We start from the raw sequence: 15,059 nt of genomic DNA, 5'->3' as shown, positions 1-15,059 counted from the left end.
CTAGTGAAGATTCTAAAACAAGATGTTTCGCATTTTTGAGCGGGAACAACCACACTAGAGTAACAGTCTAAATTATTTTTTTTTTTTTTTTAGTAAGCACCACTGAGATTTTAAGTGTTTATTTTAAAATTAAGTATAATAAATGATACATTTATTGAGTTTAAAAATGATCAGATTAAAACATTCTATCTTGATTGTCAATGTGACATTTTTACCAAATTAATCATTTTAATTATATATATTTTTATACACATTTTATACATGACCATTTTTTTTTATTCAAATACTTTGCTTTTTTCCATTGCCATAAACTGTAAACAAGCCATTCGTACTCTGTAAAAAAATATTTTTTTAAATTTTAAACAAAAAAAGTTTTAGGTCATTAGTATTTCAGAAAATAAATACTATTTCAGTCTTTCTACTTCAAATTGTTTAATTAAAGTGTTGCTTGCCAATTCTTTGTAATTATTTCCAACGTGAAGCATAAACACTGGCTTTGTGGCACTTTTATTTAACCGATAGTACTATTTAGGGCAGAAACAGTTGTTTGAAAATCCTGCTCTGGAAATAAACTTCTTTTTGATTTGCTATGTTATATAATAATAAATCTCAATGAAAACTTATGGTTATTATATGGATACAAACATTGGAGCATGGCTAGCAACTCCAAGGTCGTGAGTTTGATTCCCCTTGAAGCAAGGCTCTCTCTCTCTCTCTCTCTCTCTCTCTCTCTCTGCTCTATGCTTGTATTAACTAAATGCAACTACATGCCTCTCTAACTCAACTGCTACAGATGCCGCTTGGTGACACTATTCTTTTCTCTTCATCCCTCGCTCCTCTCCTTCCTGTCTTCAGCTTGCCGCTCTCCTCCCTGCGCAGCAGCAGCTGTTGTTGCAGCAGGCTCAAGCGCAGCTGTTAGCAGCAGCCATGCAGCAGTCAAACGCTGCACATGCGGCCCACGCAGCTGCGGCAGCCAATCAGCAGCATCAGACACAACAGCAGCAGGCCAATCAGGCAGCAGCACAAGCCCAGTCTCAAGCCAAACCTGAGCAAGCTCCGCCTCCGCTTCTGTCACAGCCTATCCAGCTCACTGCCCAGGTACCTTCAGCGCTGCACTTTTGGGTTTTCAGGAAAGCGCATTTTCCTAAAAAATATTTTCTGTATTTCAATCGAAGGAACATTCACGGTTAAATATACTCCATCAGCAGCATAGACCAACGCTACTTTTGCGTCATCGAAGGTTAACGCCCCTTTTTGGGGAAAACAAACGCATTCCCCTGATACAGAACTCGCTCTAATTTCTTGATAGCAAAAATGGCAGAAACACACACACTCTCTTTGCCGGCCGAGGACCGTGAGAGGTATTTAATGAAGCTACTGGATATGATGTTTACAGAGGTTTCCCTTTGAAATGGTCGAAAACTGGATTAATAACCCCACGCAGTGGCCAAATATGGACATCTAACGTTACCAATATCTCGTGGAATCACCAAGTAGCCTACTTTTGTCATTAACACAATCCTAGTATGATAAACTAGACGATGAGGCCATGTCAAGAGGAGTCGGTGGTTTACTTGGATCATATTTCACTTGATTTAAGCTATTGACAGTTTTGTTGTCGACTAGCTATACTAGTTAGAAATACGAAGCTGCTAGCAGCTACGTCATTAACGTTAGCTCTCATTAGAAACGCTACCTTGGCTGTTAATTGATTTTACGTTTGAAATATTCGCAGGCTAGGACTAAACCATATCTGTTTGAAATTGTGTCTGAAAGGCCTGTACACATCAGAAACAATGAAAAACAAAAGGTCCCTGGAGCGAGTTCTGTATCAGGAATCCGTTAGTTTTCCCCCGAAAAGGGGCGTTACCCTTCGATGACGCAAAAGTAGCGTTGGTCTATCTGTGGCATGCAGCCAGTTATGAAGAGAAAATTACTGCATTTAAATATTCAATGAATATATATTTAAAAAAAAAACTAAATTTGAAAAATTAAAATATTATTGTATTTTTAATTTTAATTAAGTTATTATATTATGTTATTTTGTTACTTACATTTATGTAATACAATTTAAAAGTCATTTTGAATGAATGTTTTTAATTTATATTGTAATTTGTTGATTATATTATAAATTAAATATTGATTATATTATATTATATTATATTATATTATATTATATTATATTATATTATATTATATTATATTATATTATATTATATTATATATTTTATACATTTTATTTAATTAAATATATATATACACACACACAAATTTATATAATCCTAAAACAAAAATATGATAATTTTAATATTGTTTTTATATAATAAAATTATGATATTGTTATTTTGTTATTGAAATGTAATACAATTTGAATATAATTTTGAGTAAACATTTTTTAATTCATTCAGATGATGCAAATTAGAATACAATTTGAATGCATACCATGTTTTATTCAATATTTAAAATATGCATCTATATAATGCAAGGAAACATTTTGTTAGTCAGTCATTACCAGAATGTGAATTGCGACCACAGTTCAAATATTCAGTAAAAGGATCTATGACAAAAGTCAAATACAAATTATGATTTACTTGAGGCTTCTGAATCTTGGCTTTGTAGCTTAACTGTGCCTTTTCTCTTATTCCCCTGTCTTTTGTTGCCCACTCTCATAAGGCTCTCTGTCTCTCTCTGAAGGACATTCAGCAGTTTCTGCAGTTACAGCAGCTGGTCCTGATGCCAGGTCATCCTCTACAGTCTCCTGCTCAGTTCCTGCTTCCTCAAGCCCAGGCTCAGCAGGGGCAGCAAGGTGAGTTCACACATTCTCATCCTGCCAATGGGGTCTCTGTCACACCAATAACATTTGTGTGTACTGATATCTTTAGTGAGAAATTGCCATTCACGCTCTTTCAGGTTTGCTTTCGACACAAAATTTGATTCCACTACCTCAGCAAAGCCCAGGGAGTCTCCTGACCTCGCCATCTAGACTGGGCCTTCAAGCACAGGTATGCAACCAAAACAGGTTCAAACTACATTGCTGTCAACCTTATTATTGCTTATTTAATTAGCAAGTGGTGTCCAGTTATCATCTCAGCAATAAATATGGTTATTTTTCTTTGTCTTTTTTTTTTTTTTAATAAGTGTTAATTTTCGACAGTACAATAAAATAATGAGTCAATAAAGGAGTTTTATAGATGCACAAGAAATGGAGGGTCAAGCACATTACAGTGTGTTCTGATGTATACAGCAAATGTAATCATTTCAATATGTATGCTGAGAAATTGTTTCTTATTGTGCATGCATTACCAATCTAAAGTTTGGGGTTTGGGGTCATACGATTTTTTTTTTTTTTTTTGTGCAGTTGAATCTCTCTTATGGTTACCAAGGCTGCATTTATTTGATCAAACATACAGTAAAAACAGTAACATTGTGAAATATTATTGCAATTTTTTTTAAAAATGCATAAGCTAGTTTTTTATAATTCAAATATCTCACAGACTCCACACGTTTGGAACATGAATGTACATATTGAATATTTTTGAAAGTATGTAGTATGCTATCTAAAGTCTAGATTTGTTCCCTTCAGAACAGTTCAAAACCATAGGGGTAGAAACGAATTTTCAGGGAATATGAAGAAGATTTTTTTTGTGATGTGTTTGAAATGGAAGCGCTGTCTGTCTCGCACCATACCTGTGTTTGAGAAAGTAGTGTGTTTCCCCAATCTGTGCTGTAGCATCATCTTGACGACAGGCTGTGGTCATTGCAGAGGGAGAAGAGCGTGGAGACCGCTGTGAGCTCCGCCCCCTCCTCAGCACAGCCAATGAGCTCCATTTCTACGGTGACAGCTCACGCAGAGGAGCCCAGTGATCTGGAGGAGCTCGAACAATTCGCAAGAACCTTCAAACAGAGGAGAATTAAACTGGGCTTCACACAGGTGTGTAATCTTGAATATTTTCTTTAACATGTTTTAAAAATCTAACTCCAAAAAATATGATTTTTAGAAACGTGTAGAATTTAGGCAGCTTTAATGCATTTACATTTTTGGTAAATATATGCTAAAATATTAAATATTAAAATATGCAACTATGATCTTTTTTGTATTTTTATTGAAATAATACTTTTCACATTTGTATTGATCAAAATAACATTTTAATACAAGATTAATGCATTTGGAATTTTAATAAATATTTAAAATATGAAACTATCATCTTGCATTTTTAAAGAAATAAACAATACTTAGTTTTCATATATGTAAATAAGGGAGGCATTAATTACATTTAAATGACAGCTTTTAAATATTTGTGTTTTCATTTTTTTAATACCAATTTAAATTACAATACAATTAAGTGTTAAAAATAATTTACCAGGCCTATCTAAAGGGTTAATGGTCCCACCTAGTGATCAACTGTAAAAATATTTTTTTTTTTACCTCTTCCCAAAAGGGAAAACCACAAACAATCAAGAATGCATGATTATATGGTGTCATGGCTTTGCAATCAAAAAATGTCGTTTTAATGGAAGTCAATGGGGCAAATTAGGGAGAAAAAATTCAAATCTAATGCTGCACAAAAACTAACAATGCATCAAAGCCAATCTTTTTACTAATCTTTGACATGCCCAAGACTGTGATAAAAGTTAAAAAAATATCCAGTCCACAATCACTTATATTAAAAAATATGTAATTTTGTGTATTTTTTCCCCCCATATCAGTGACATCATTTATGAACTTGGTAATTAAAGAGTTAACATCTTGGAATTTTTTTTAAACATTTGGTAGTTTTGATCAGGACTGAGGTTGATTAATAGATTTATGCCCAAAAAAAAATTTGAAAAAAATATTTATCTGATACATTTTTACAGCAGTTTAATTTAGTGGATGTTTTCATCCACGAACATAACGAAAGGGTAGTGAATTTGCCCACAGTGTACTGTTGAGTTTTTGAAAAATTTCAAAACATTTTCCCAAAATATGGGTCAAAATAAGATTTGTCACCAAAAATCATTCCATTAGTTCAAACACAGAGAAAGTTGTGGCCAAAATAAGACTCAACTTCTAGTGGACGAAAACGTCTCCAACAACGTATAAGTGTTTATTTAATTAACCAGCCGTACTGTTATTTTACCAGAGGTTTGGCAAAAAGGTCAAAATCCATGATGCAGATGCAAACAGTTGCCATAGTGAGAAATTTTGATTTAGTAAAGCTATTCAGTGAAGAACAAAATAAATTAGATGCTTTGTGAGAAAACAACACAGACATTTCTGTCAGATCAGATCAGTATGTCTGTGAAACATAAGTCGAGCTGTCCTCAGACTTATCTATTCATGTCTTCATAGGGATAAATGAATAAAATGTGAATGTTAACTCTGCTCGATGTCTTCTTGCAGGGGGATGTGGGTATGGCCATGGGTAAACTGTACGGCAATGACTTCAGTCAGACCACCATCTCTCGCTTCGAGGCTCTCAACCTCAGCTTTAAGAACATGTGCAAGCTCAAACCCTTGCTGGAGAAATGGCTGAGCGACGCAGGTGTGTGTTTCTGTCAGTTCCCGATCGCCGTTTCACGTTAGCGTTCCCTGTGATTCATGTATGTGTGTGTTTTTGTGTTACAGAAACCATGGCGATAGACAACATGCTGCCGAGCCCCAGTTCTCTGTCCTCGCCTCTACTGGGCTTCGAAGGCTTGTCTGGACGCCGCCGAAAGAAACGCACCAGCATCGAGACCAACGTCCGCATAGCCCTGGAGCGCAACTTCATCTCGGTTAGACACACACACATGAACACACACACCGCACCAAATGTTGTACGATTTTTAGCACATCTCGGCTTGATAAACAAGTATATTGTTTTTTTTTTTTGAAAATGCTGATGCCATTTTTTTTTCTCTCTCTATGGAGAATCAGAATCTACCAGCAAACTAATTTATTGCAATATGCAGTATAAAAATTGTCCCCGCATTAAAATCTGGCGTGATTGTAAAGGCATTAATTGAGCATATTATTATGCATTATTATCATAGGCCAGATTACTAAACTGTTCAAGTAGAATGTCTTTGGAAAAGTGTAGTAATTTGACAGCGGTTCCCAACTGAGGAAAAATAACAAATAAAAAAAGAACATAATATAATAATAATAATAATAATAACTCTCATGATATCTTATTATAAATTGCTTGCAATGTTGTTCATTTGTAGATCTATTTGGATAAAATAATAAATAATAATACATTAAAATGTGAAAATATAATCCCAAAATATAACAATATGTCATATAGAATAAAACATAATTCCAGAATATAATATTTGATATATTTTCATCATAATGAGTTTTATGATATGCTATGATAAATTACAGTATTCTTGGTTTTGGCTCTTGATAAGTCAATTTGGATACAATAAATAAATACAAGTAAAATAATAAAGTAGTATTCCAAAATATATTAGTATTTCATATAATATTATAATGATGACATATTTTAAGATATCTTTTTGTATGTCACATTTGTATGTCGCTTTGAATAAAATAAAATATTCTTTGTAAATCTATTTGGATTAAATACATTTAAAAAAAAAAGATTAATATTTTTAAGTATAATAAAATATCATAATATTAGAATAATGATGCATTTTATGATATCTTATTATAAATTGCTTTGGATAAAATGAAATACAGTAAAATAAAAAATTGATTGTTTATTGGTTCAAATGGTGGAACACCAAGTAGCACTTAGTGTTGGTGAATCTAAAAACCAACATGGAGACCAGGCCTAAAAAAAACTCATTTCCAGATCAGTTCAGTGTCTTATACCACACCACACAGATTCAGTAATCCCCAAAAGCAGTTTTGTTGTACAGCTGCACATGCATTTCAAAAGCACTTCTCTGGTAAGCACCACACCTGTGTTGGTAAGACTGATGCTTATTTCCAAGGAAAAGTGTCAAGAGATCAAGCCGAGGCAAACAGCCAATACACTCGCGGCACTGTATCGTTCCATTTCTGAGTAACTCTACTTGTAGGCATTACGGTCAGTGCCTAAATGCTCTTAAGGACTCAATAAATCTGTGTTTACATGCATTTTTGTGCATCAGTTGCTCAACTGCTTCTTTGATCATGCATTGAGTATTTCATGCATCAACATGAAATTGTTTCGGGCTGAAACTTGGCCTTGGTGCAAGAGTTTGGCATGTCTCATGTACTCATGCACCTCATCTCACCCCCAGAACCAGAAGCCTACCTCTGAAGAAATCCTGTTGATGGCCGAGCAGCTCAGCATGGAGAAAGAGGTTATCCGAGTCTGGTTCTGCAACCGACGGCAGAAAGAGAAGCGTATAAACCCCTCCAGCGCCACCCCTCCTCTGCCCAACCATCATCCAGCTTCAACGCACAAACCGCTCTGCTACAGCCCGCACATGGTACGCCCACTCACAGATTTAGCCATTGATCTGGCCCAAAGCCATTTCCGGGAAGATGGCTGGTGTTGAAATGTTATTTGGATGGTGCATGGTGAGAATGGGGAGGAGACATGTCCGGTCATGATGCGTTCCACCATAAAATAATCATTGGATCTGTGAAGGAAAATATTAAGAATGTCAAGAGGAGACGCATGTCTGTTAATTAGTCTTATTCCTTTTTTCCTGTAGATGTCCAGTCAGGGACTGGCTCAGGTTGTTACCAGTCTCAGCACAACCGGTAAGAAGAGCAGTTTGAATGAATCAGAGTGTTGCACGACTTCACATTTGTGGTTTTGAAGACTGACACTGAATTCTTCCTCTTGAATCTAGCCGTCAGTCCCACACCTTCTGTGGCCTGCCCTCTCAACCCCAGTGGACATGCAGCAATGGGCTCCGCCCCTTCCTCTGTGACTCCGCCTCCTCTCAGCACAGTCAGCCCGACTCCACCCAGTCTCAGCAGCCCTGGTCTGAACACAGGGTAAGAAGCGCTTTCATCTGTTTAGGGCAGGAAAATGCTCTTTTGACACTGCTTTTATAGTAATAACGATTATTTTTATAGTAATAACTATTTGAAAGTGAAACAACAATAATAATTATAATAAATATTTGTTATTAATAGTAAATAATAGATTTTTTATTATAAATAATATGAATATTTATGATAAAGATGATTATGAAGAAGATGGTTATTGTTATTTAATCATTTATTTGTTTTCGGCTGTTTGAATCAGCTAAGAAAGTAATGTATCGAATGATAAATATGCGAATGATATATGTGATCCTGGACCACAAAACCAGTCTTAAGTGTCAATTTTTCGAAATTGAGATTCATGCATCATCTGAAAGCTGAATACATAATCTTTCCATTGATGTATGGTTTGTTAGGAACGGACACTATTTTGCAGAGATACAACTATTTGAAAATCTGGAATCTGAGGGTGCATAAAAGTAAAAATATTCACCTTTAAAGTTGCCCAAATGAAGTTCTTAGCATGTATATTACTAATCAAAAATTCAGTTTTGATATATTTACAGTAGGAAATTGTTTTTTTTTTGTACAAATTTAAAAATATCTTGGAACATGATCATTATTTAATGTCCTAATGATTTTTGGCATAAAAAATATACAATTTTGACCCATACAATGCTACAAATATACCAAAGAGCCTTTTTTTATGCTCCAGGGTCACATATATGAATTTTAATTTATTCATGTGTATTATACTTTACAAATTTGCACAAACTCAGGATCCAATGCTGTACATAATGTAAATGACAACAACATAACAACAACAACAACAATAATAATAATAATTATTATTATTTTTAATATGTGCAAAATTTGCTAAAATAATTACATAATGTAAGTCTAATTGTTACAAATATTTCTAACAATAATAATATAATATAAAGATAATAATAATAATAAAGAAAAAAATCTATCTTTAGGTTGTTTCAATCAATTAATTATATCTGAATATATAATATAAAATATTGTAAAAGTTCATTTATTATTGTTTATGATACCTCTGATAATCAATAATATTTGAATAAATCTGGCATCCACTGTTCTGCATTATGTGAAATGTTGAGGTCATAAGTTTGAAGCCTGTGATTACAACAGAGTGTAATTCTGTCAGCAGCTTTCAGTGTGATTAAGCCTTCTGAACTCAAATAATTACAGCTATGCTGTAGTCTTATCATACTTGTTTTCGCAATGAGATCTCTATTCTCAGTTGTGTTCCAAAGCTATCAACTGTAATCTAAACCGTCTGCTGAACTTCTTGCTCTTTAGTTTTCTTTCTTTGTCTGTCTCTATGCAAGTCTTTCCAGCATGTGTAATGAACACAAACTCCACGATGGACACAGTTGCTCTGGAAATGTCACTCAAAATGCTTGCTTCTCTCTGCATGTATGAATGGCGTGTGTTTGTGGGCATGTGTAAATGACACCACACACGTTACAGGAACACAATGATGGGTGTAAGCACAGGAATGAACCAGGCCCTCATCAGCAGCAACCCCCTGGCCACAATGCAAGGTTTGTTATAGTGAGAGGACGAGAAAAAGGGCAGAAAACGACTGACAGATGGTTGCATGAAAGTGTTTTAATAGAATGATATGGAGGAGGAGAACATAACTAGAGATCAGTTAGAATAACATTTCCATCAGTCATCACAAAGAGCCGTCTACTTTACTCTCACCGCATCTTCATCACATCTTCATCCTCACTACTTACATACGTGTGTTTGTGGTGTACGTGTGCGTATATGTGGTGTGTCTGTGCACTTTGTCTGTCTCTTTCAAAAGCACCTGCCATTTCTGTGCCCTTATGTTTGTTCTTGAACTCATTTTCATCCTAACCACTTAAAACCCTTTGCCCCAAACACAATGCTGGAGCCAACGTGCATTCTAGAACCGTTGTTTTAGTTTACCCTGAACAAAAGACAACTCTGGACCAAATTATATTCATCTTATATTTAATCATATTTTTTTTATATTTAATCATATATTTTCTCTCAGAAAAAAAGGTACAAAAGTTGTCACTGTGGCGGTACCTTTTCAAAAGGCACACCTGCGTTTGTGCCTTTTTTTCTGCTAGTTACCTTTCAAAAGAATGGGCTTAGAAAGAAACATTTTTGCAAGAAATTATTACTTTCATTCAGCAAGAACAAATTTGGTAGCACTTTATTTTACAGTCCTGTTCCCCATGTACATACTATGTACATATTATAGTAATTACAATAACTATGTAATAACTAGGTACTAACCCTGAATCTACCCATAAACCTCACCCTACCCCATGTAGTTACCTTGTATTACCATAATTTCTTAGATAAATACACTGTAAGTACACGTACTGTAAAATAAAGTGGAACCACAAATTTGATAAATCAAAAATAATTGTAAAGACTTACACAAATATACTAAGCAATACTGAGCACCAAATCAGTATATTTTCATGATTAATGATGCTGAAAATTCGGCTTTTTCATCTCAGTAATTAATTACATTTTAACATAAACTAATAATAAAAATATGATTGTAAATTGTAATAATATTTCACAATACTACTGTTTTTACTGTATTTTTGATGAAAAGCACCAGCATCTTTTTTGTGGAAAAGAGCCATCTGATAGCGATCGTACGAGTATATATACATTGCATGCCCTAATTTCCTCTCTTTCCCCTCTCTTCTCTCATCTGTTTCACAGCCCTGGCTGCCAGTGGTGGGCAGATGTCCATTTCCGCTCTTGAGGGCAGTGGTCAAATGTTCCTGGGTGGAGCTGGAGGTCCAGGAGCTGGTCTTCGCCAGTCCCTCTTCCTAAACCGCCCCACTTTACTGCCCCTGGCGAGGAGCGCAGGCATGGGTCTGGTCGGCACCCCCAGGGCTTCTCCACTACCTGGCGCCAGTGGCACAAGCCCAGACTCCTGCTCCGTCTCCCCCTGCTCAAGCCCCGCCTCCTTCTGCTCATTAGGCGAAGCCTCACCACCTCCTCTGGGCGGAGCCATGGCTGAGTGACGCCCACACCAACCTGCTGCATCTGAGGGGAGTCAGAGGGGCGGAAGAAAGAAGACAAGACAAGACTCACCTTTTCAACCAAAGCCATCTCTCCCTCCCTCCATTTCTCTCTTGTGCTCGCTCTCTCTCTCTCTCATTATGTCTTTTAATGCCAAAAATACAGAGAAATGAGCAGAAGAGAAAAGGGATAAGGAGAGAACAGGATAACGGGACTGTTTAAACCAAAAAATTGACCTATACAGCGTGGAGAGGTGGCTTCAACGGAGCTACTTTGAGAATGTACATTTATTCCTTTCCAAATGGAAAAAGATAAACCTACACGAACAGATGAATTTGAGGGCAGGGTCGAGAGCCAAACATTTTTGCGAAGAAACAACAACAAAAAAGGAAAACAAGTGGCAGCGAATGGAACAAAGGAAGGACATTTGACAAGTGTCACTGGATGATAGAAAGAGAAACCAAAAAATAAACACATGGAGGAAGAAATGAAAGACTCACAAAACCAAAATACCAAAAACCAAAACCAAAAAATCGGAGAGAAAAGCTTTACCTAAGACTTTGAAACCTGACTTGTCCAGGATCAGATTAACTCTGCACGACACCAAATGCCATTTTCCATGCACCCCTATAATTTAAACTTTCTTTTTCTTTTTTTACTATTTGTAAATGTATTTCTCAATCTACCTCTGCTACCAAGGATTTAGATTTTCTCATTCTTATTTATTCCATTTTCACTTTTGATCCATAATATTTTCAGCATTTCTTCCCTGTCAAAACATTACAGCAAACTAATTTAGAGGGGTTTTTTCCCACTTACACACACACACACACATACACTGACACTTACTGTGACACACATTCCCGATTCCCTTTCCATTACTGATCACCCGCTGGAAACGCATCCATGCCTCAAACTTTGACTCACTTTTCTTGGATACCAAAGCGTTCGACTGGGCTTTTGCATCGGCTGTAAAGTGCTCAGACGTCAAAACCTCAGACATAAAAAAAACATACACAAGGATAAATTAAAAAAACGAATCCCCCGAGTCCCCACACCCCTGCCCTCCATCCTCTCTGGACCCCCTCCCCTGTGCCTCGGACAAAAAACGTCAGCCAAATGAACAAAAGGCAAGAGGAGCAGCGACTGAAGAGGATCCGAGGAAACTCGCTGGGGGAATCCAACAACCGTGATGCAGAGGAGAGACATGCGATGTCGCCGTTGTTGCTTTTTTTTTTTTTTTTTTCAACACATGGATTAAACCAAAAATGAAACCAAACCAAAACCAATGGACTAAAACTGAGCTTTACTAGGAGTGGACCACAGGAGGTGCAGGAGGAGGAGGTGTTTAGAGTAGCAAGACTCGTGAAAAGACTCGACGTGGCTTCGACCAGAAGATCATTCCTTCACCTCCTCCCTCCTTCTTTCCATCAATTCAATGCTTTCACTCTCCTTCCTGGACGGGAGAATATTTATTAACCTCATTGAACTGAACATCAGAATATATATATATACATATATATTTTGTTTTATTGCTTTTTCCTCTCGGTCTGTCCGTTTATGCTGTGTGACTCGTCTCATTGCTTTATATTTTTGGGATAATGGGTTGACGTATTGCCTATTTTCATATTTCGTGTGTTTCGTCGTTTTGAATTGATCGTGCCGAGGGGGGTTTCCCCTCATCAGGCGGTTTGAAACAATACTGTGAACATGTAGCTTCCAAGTTTTGCTTCGATTGCGAATGTTGTGAAACAATAAGCCAAAACTGAAGACATACCAAAAGCTTTTTTGACACCAAATAGCAACCTAACCAATGCACAACGCGTGGAGAAAGACCGTATTGGTGCTAGGTCTCTTCGAGGAGAGATTGGGTGATGTGTGTGAATGTGGAAGCTCATCTCCAGCATGGATACCAAACCGAAACACGACCGTTTAGCCAACGTAACGTAATGCTCGGTGTCAGCAAAACTGTTTTCGACTTAGACGCAAACAAAAACGCAGACAAAGGAGAAATGTAGAGGTGGGGGGGACCGGGTGGAATGGGGGTTTAAATGCAACTGGAAGTCCAGTTGACGTTACACTTCTAGAGGGAATGTACCTGTTAGTGCTTTGATAGATTTTGTAGGAAAAAAATCTATGTTCAACTGCTTATTATTGCTAATGTAAAAAAAAAAAAAAAAAAAAAAAGGCTGTGATAAATATAGTCCTTATGAAATGATGACGATGACTTGATTTTAGACCAAAAGCTTTAAATTGTCTCTCTTTCATTTCTTTTCCCTCAAAAATTTTTATTTATTGTGCGAGGGGAGGGTGTATCGATGATTTATGTTTCCAACTCTTCATCTTATTTATTGGCTTATTTATGTATTTATAGCATTTTCATTTATCAATTCGGTCTTTTTTAATCTTCGTAAAACCAAACTGGGCAAAATATGGGGTAGCTTCAGGAAAAAATGGAAGTGTCATAGTTTATCAGTTTTTGAAACCAAAACTAGCTACTAAAACTGTTGTTTTCATGGGCACCTTTTCAAAAAATTTGTCCAACGTTTTCGAGAGATGACAAGTTTCTAAACTATATCTCTCACATTAAGTCAATGTAATGTATATGTATGAGCTAATTTTAAATATAACTCTTGTTCCAACTGTTTCTTTTTATTTAAATTTTGCTTTGTTTTTTAAAGATGCGTTGGATGAGGGAAAAGAGTGAGAGAGATACACTTCTGCATATACCTCATGTTCGATTAGAAATGCCAAATAGATGGGAAAAAAGCTTTAAGAATTTGACAAAGGGGAGCAGAGGAGATGTTGCTCAGGAGAGGGTCTTTTTCGCGTGAGTATAAGGGTTCACAGGATTCCCCAGATTATCTATCCTACGTCCGGTTCAACTATCCGGCCCACAATTGGTTTTGAAGAACAGTTGATGGCAGATTTTGTTTTCACGTTGGTTTTCTATGTGTATGTTGCTCATGTGATTGCTTTTTGTATATAACTCTGTGTAAGTGTGTGTGGACGGCTCTGCCGTAGAGGGCCCTGAATGATACCAAAGTTAAACCTCTACTGCAGGACCTCTCACATGCTGAACGTGCTCAATTGCATGGACGTTCTTGTAGACATGCACACGCAAAACTGTTCTTCAACCATTTACAGCAGGAATGTCCACGACTGCATCGTTGTCATTTTGTGCAGTATGTTCTGTTGTTTTGCTTTGCCATAAACAGGTAAATCTCACATTTAAATTAATGGAAATTTTCTATCTCAGCAACATTCAAATTGGAACTTAGAACAGTTTATTTAAATGAATATCCAATGCAACGTCACTGTTTTTCCAGTTTGTTTCCCTTGAGCTACTACAGCTTCAATCCAAAGGTTACTGATTAGGTCAACGAAGGAAGATTTTCATGCTAAAACCTTCTCCGATTTCATGTTGAAACCAAAGAGTTCTGCCGTAACATGTTGTCAGGAAACATGCAGATGCTTTTCCTTTTGTTCTCAGAACACATACTCGCTTCTCTTCTGGACATTTGATGTTGATGACGATGGTCACTTTCGACTCTTTATCTGCATTTTTGAGAAGATCCCTTTCCCTCTCTGTCAGTGTGTCTCGCTCTTACCTCAGAAGCTCTTCATGGAATTTGTAATCCAATCTGGATTTTGTTTCAGAACTGTTGAACTGTCTGTTACTCATCGCTCTCTGTGTGCCTGTTGAATGGGGTGGGAACGGGGTGGGCAAAGAAGGGAGGGGGCCAAACAGCCAATAAGTGTTAGGATTAAAGTGCAACTTTAGACCAAAAATGTGTCCATGTCTGGTTCTGTTTTCTCCTTTACCTTTTTAAAAATTCTGTGTGTGTGGGAAAATAAGGATTTTAAGTCTACACTTAGCTCTAGATTAATTTCTTTTTAGCTGGGTTAAGTAACATTTCACTCCGCTGTTAACTCTGGGTTATTACGAAGCTCTTTTGCAGTGCCAAAGGCATGCAGTGTCAAATAACGTGCTCCTAGAACATCAGTTGTTTACCATCCAATCATAAGGTAAACAATGCCTGCCTTATTAAATATTCATGCAACTTTCATGAATACAGTCACAGAAACTCAC

General features: G+C 36.5%; 1 protein-coding gene across 7 annotated transcripts in view; it reads left to right on the top strand.

Moving 5' to 3' along the window:
• Positions 1–14,676, top strand: part of LOC127934938 (POU domain, class 2, transcription factor 2-like) — a 50,353-nt gene extending 35,677 nt beyond the window's left edge. For 3 of the 7 annotated variants that reach the window (XM_052532512.1, XM_052532511.1, XM_052532517.1), the window contains 11 exons: positions 856–1,098; positions 2,674–2,806; positions 2,911–3,002; positions 3,731–3,931; positions 5,384–5,525; positions 5,609–5,757; positions 7,216–7,407; positions 7,636–7,684; positions 7,777–7,924; positions 9,413–9,486; positions 10,661–14,676. In XM_052532512.1, the coding sequence (XP_052388472.1) occupies positions 856–1,098; positions 2,674–2,806; positions 2,911–3,002; positions 3,731–3,931; positions 5,384–5,525; positions 5,609–5,757; positions 7,216–7,407; positions 7,636–7,684; positions 7,777–7,924; positions 9,413–9,486; positions 10,661–10,968 (1,731 nt within the window). In that variant the 3' untranslated portion in view covers positions 10,969–14,676. The remainder of the gene's footprint in view (positions 1–855; positions 1,099–2,673; positions 2,807–2,910; positions 3,003–3,730; positions 3,932–5,383; positions 5,526–5,608; positions 5,758–7,215; positions 7,408–7,635; positions 7,685–7,776; positions 7,925–9,412; positions 9,487–10,660) is intronic. The other 4 variants (XM_052532515.1, XM_052532514.1, XM_052532516.1 and 1 more) reach the window with 3 other exon arrangements.
• Positions 14,677–15,059: the final 383 nt, after the last annotated feature.

Source organism: Carassius gibelio, chromosome A19 (assembly GCF_023724105.1).
Source record: "Carassius gibelio isolate Cgi1373 ecotype wild population from Czech Republic chromosome A19, carGib1.2-hapl.c, whole genome shotgun sequence".
Lineage (NCBI taxonomy): Eukaryota > Metazoa > Chordata > Actinopteri > Cypriniformes > Cyprinidae > Carassius > Carassius gibelio.
Note: the sequence above shows the minus strand (reverse complement) of the source record. Positions and strands in the feature narration are given on the sequence as shown.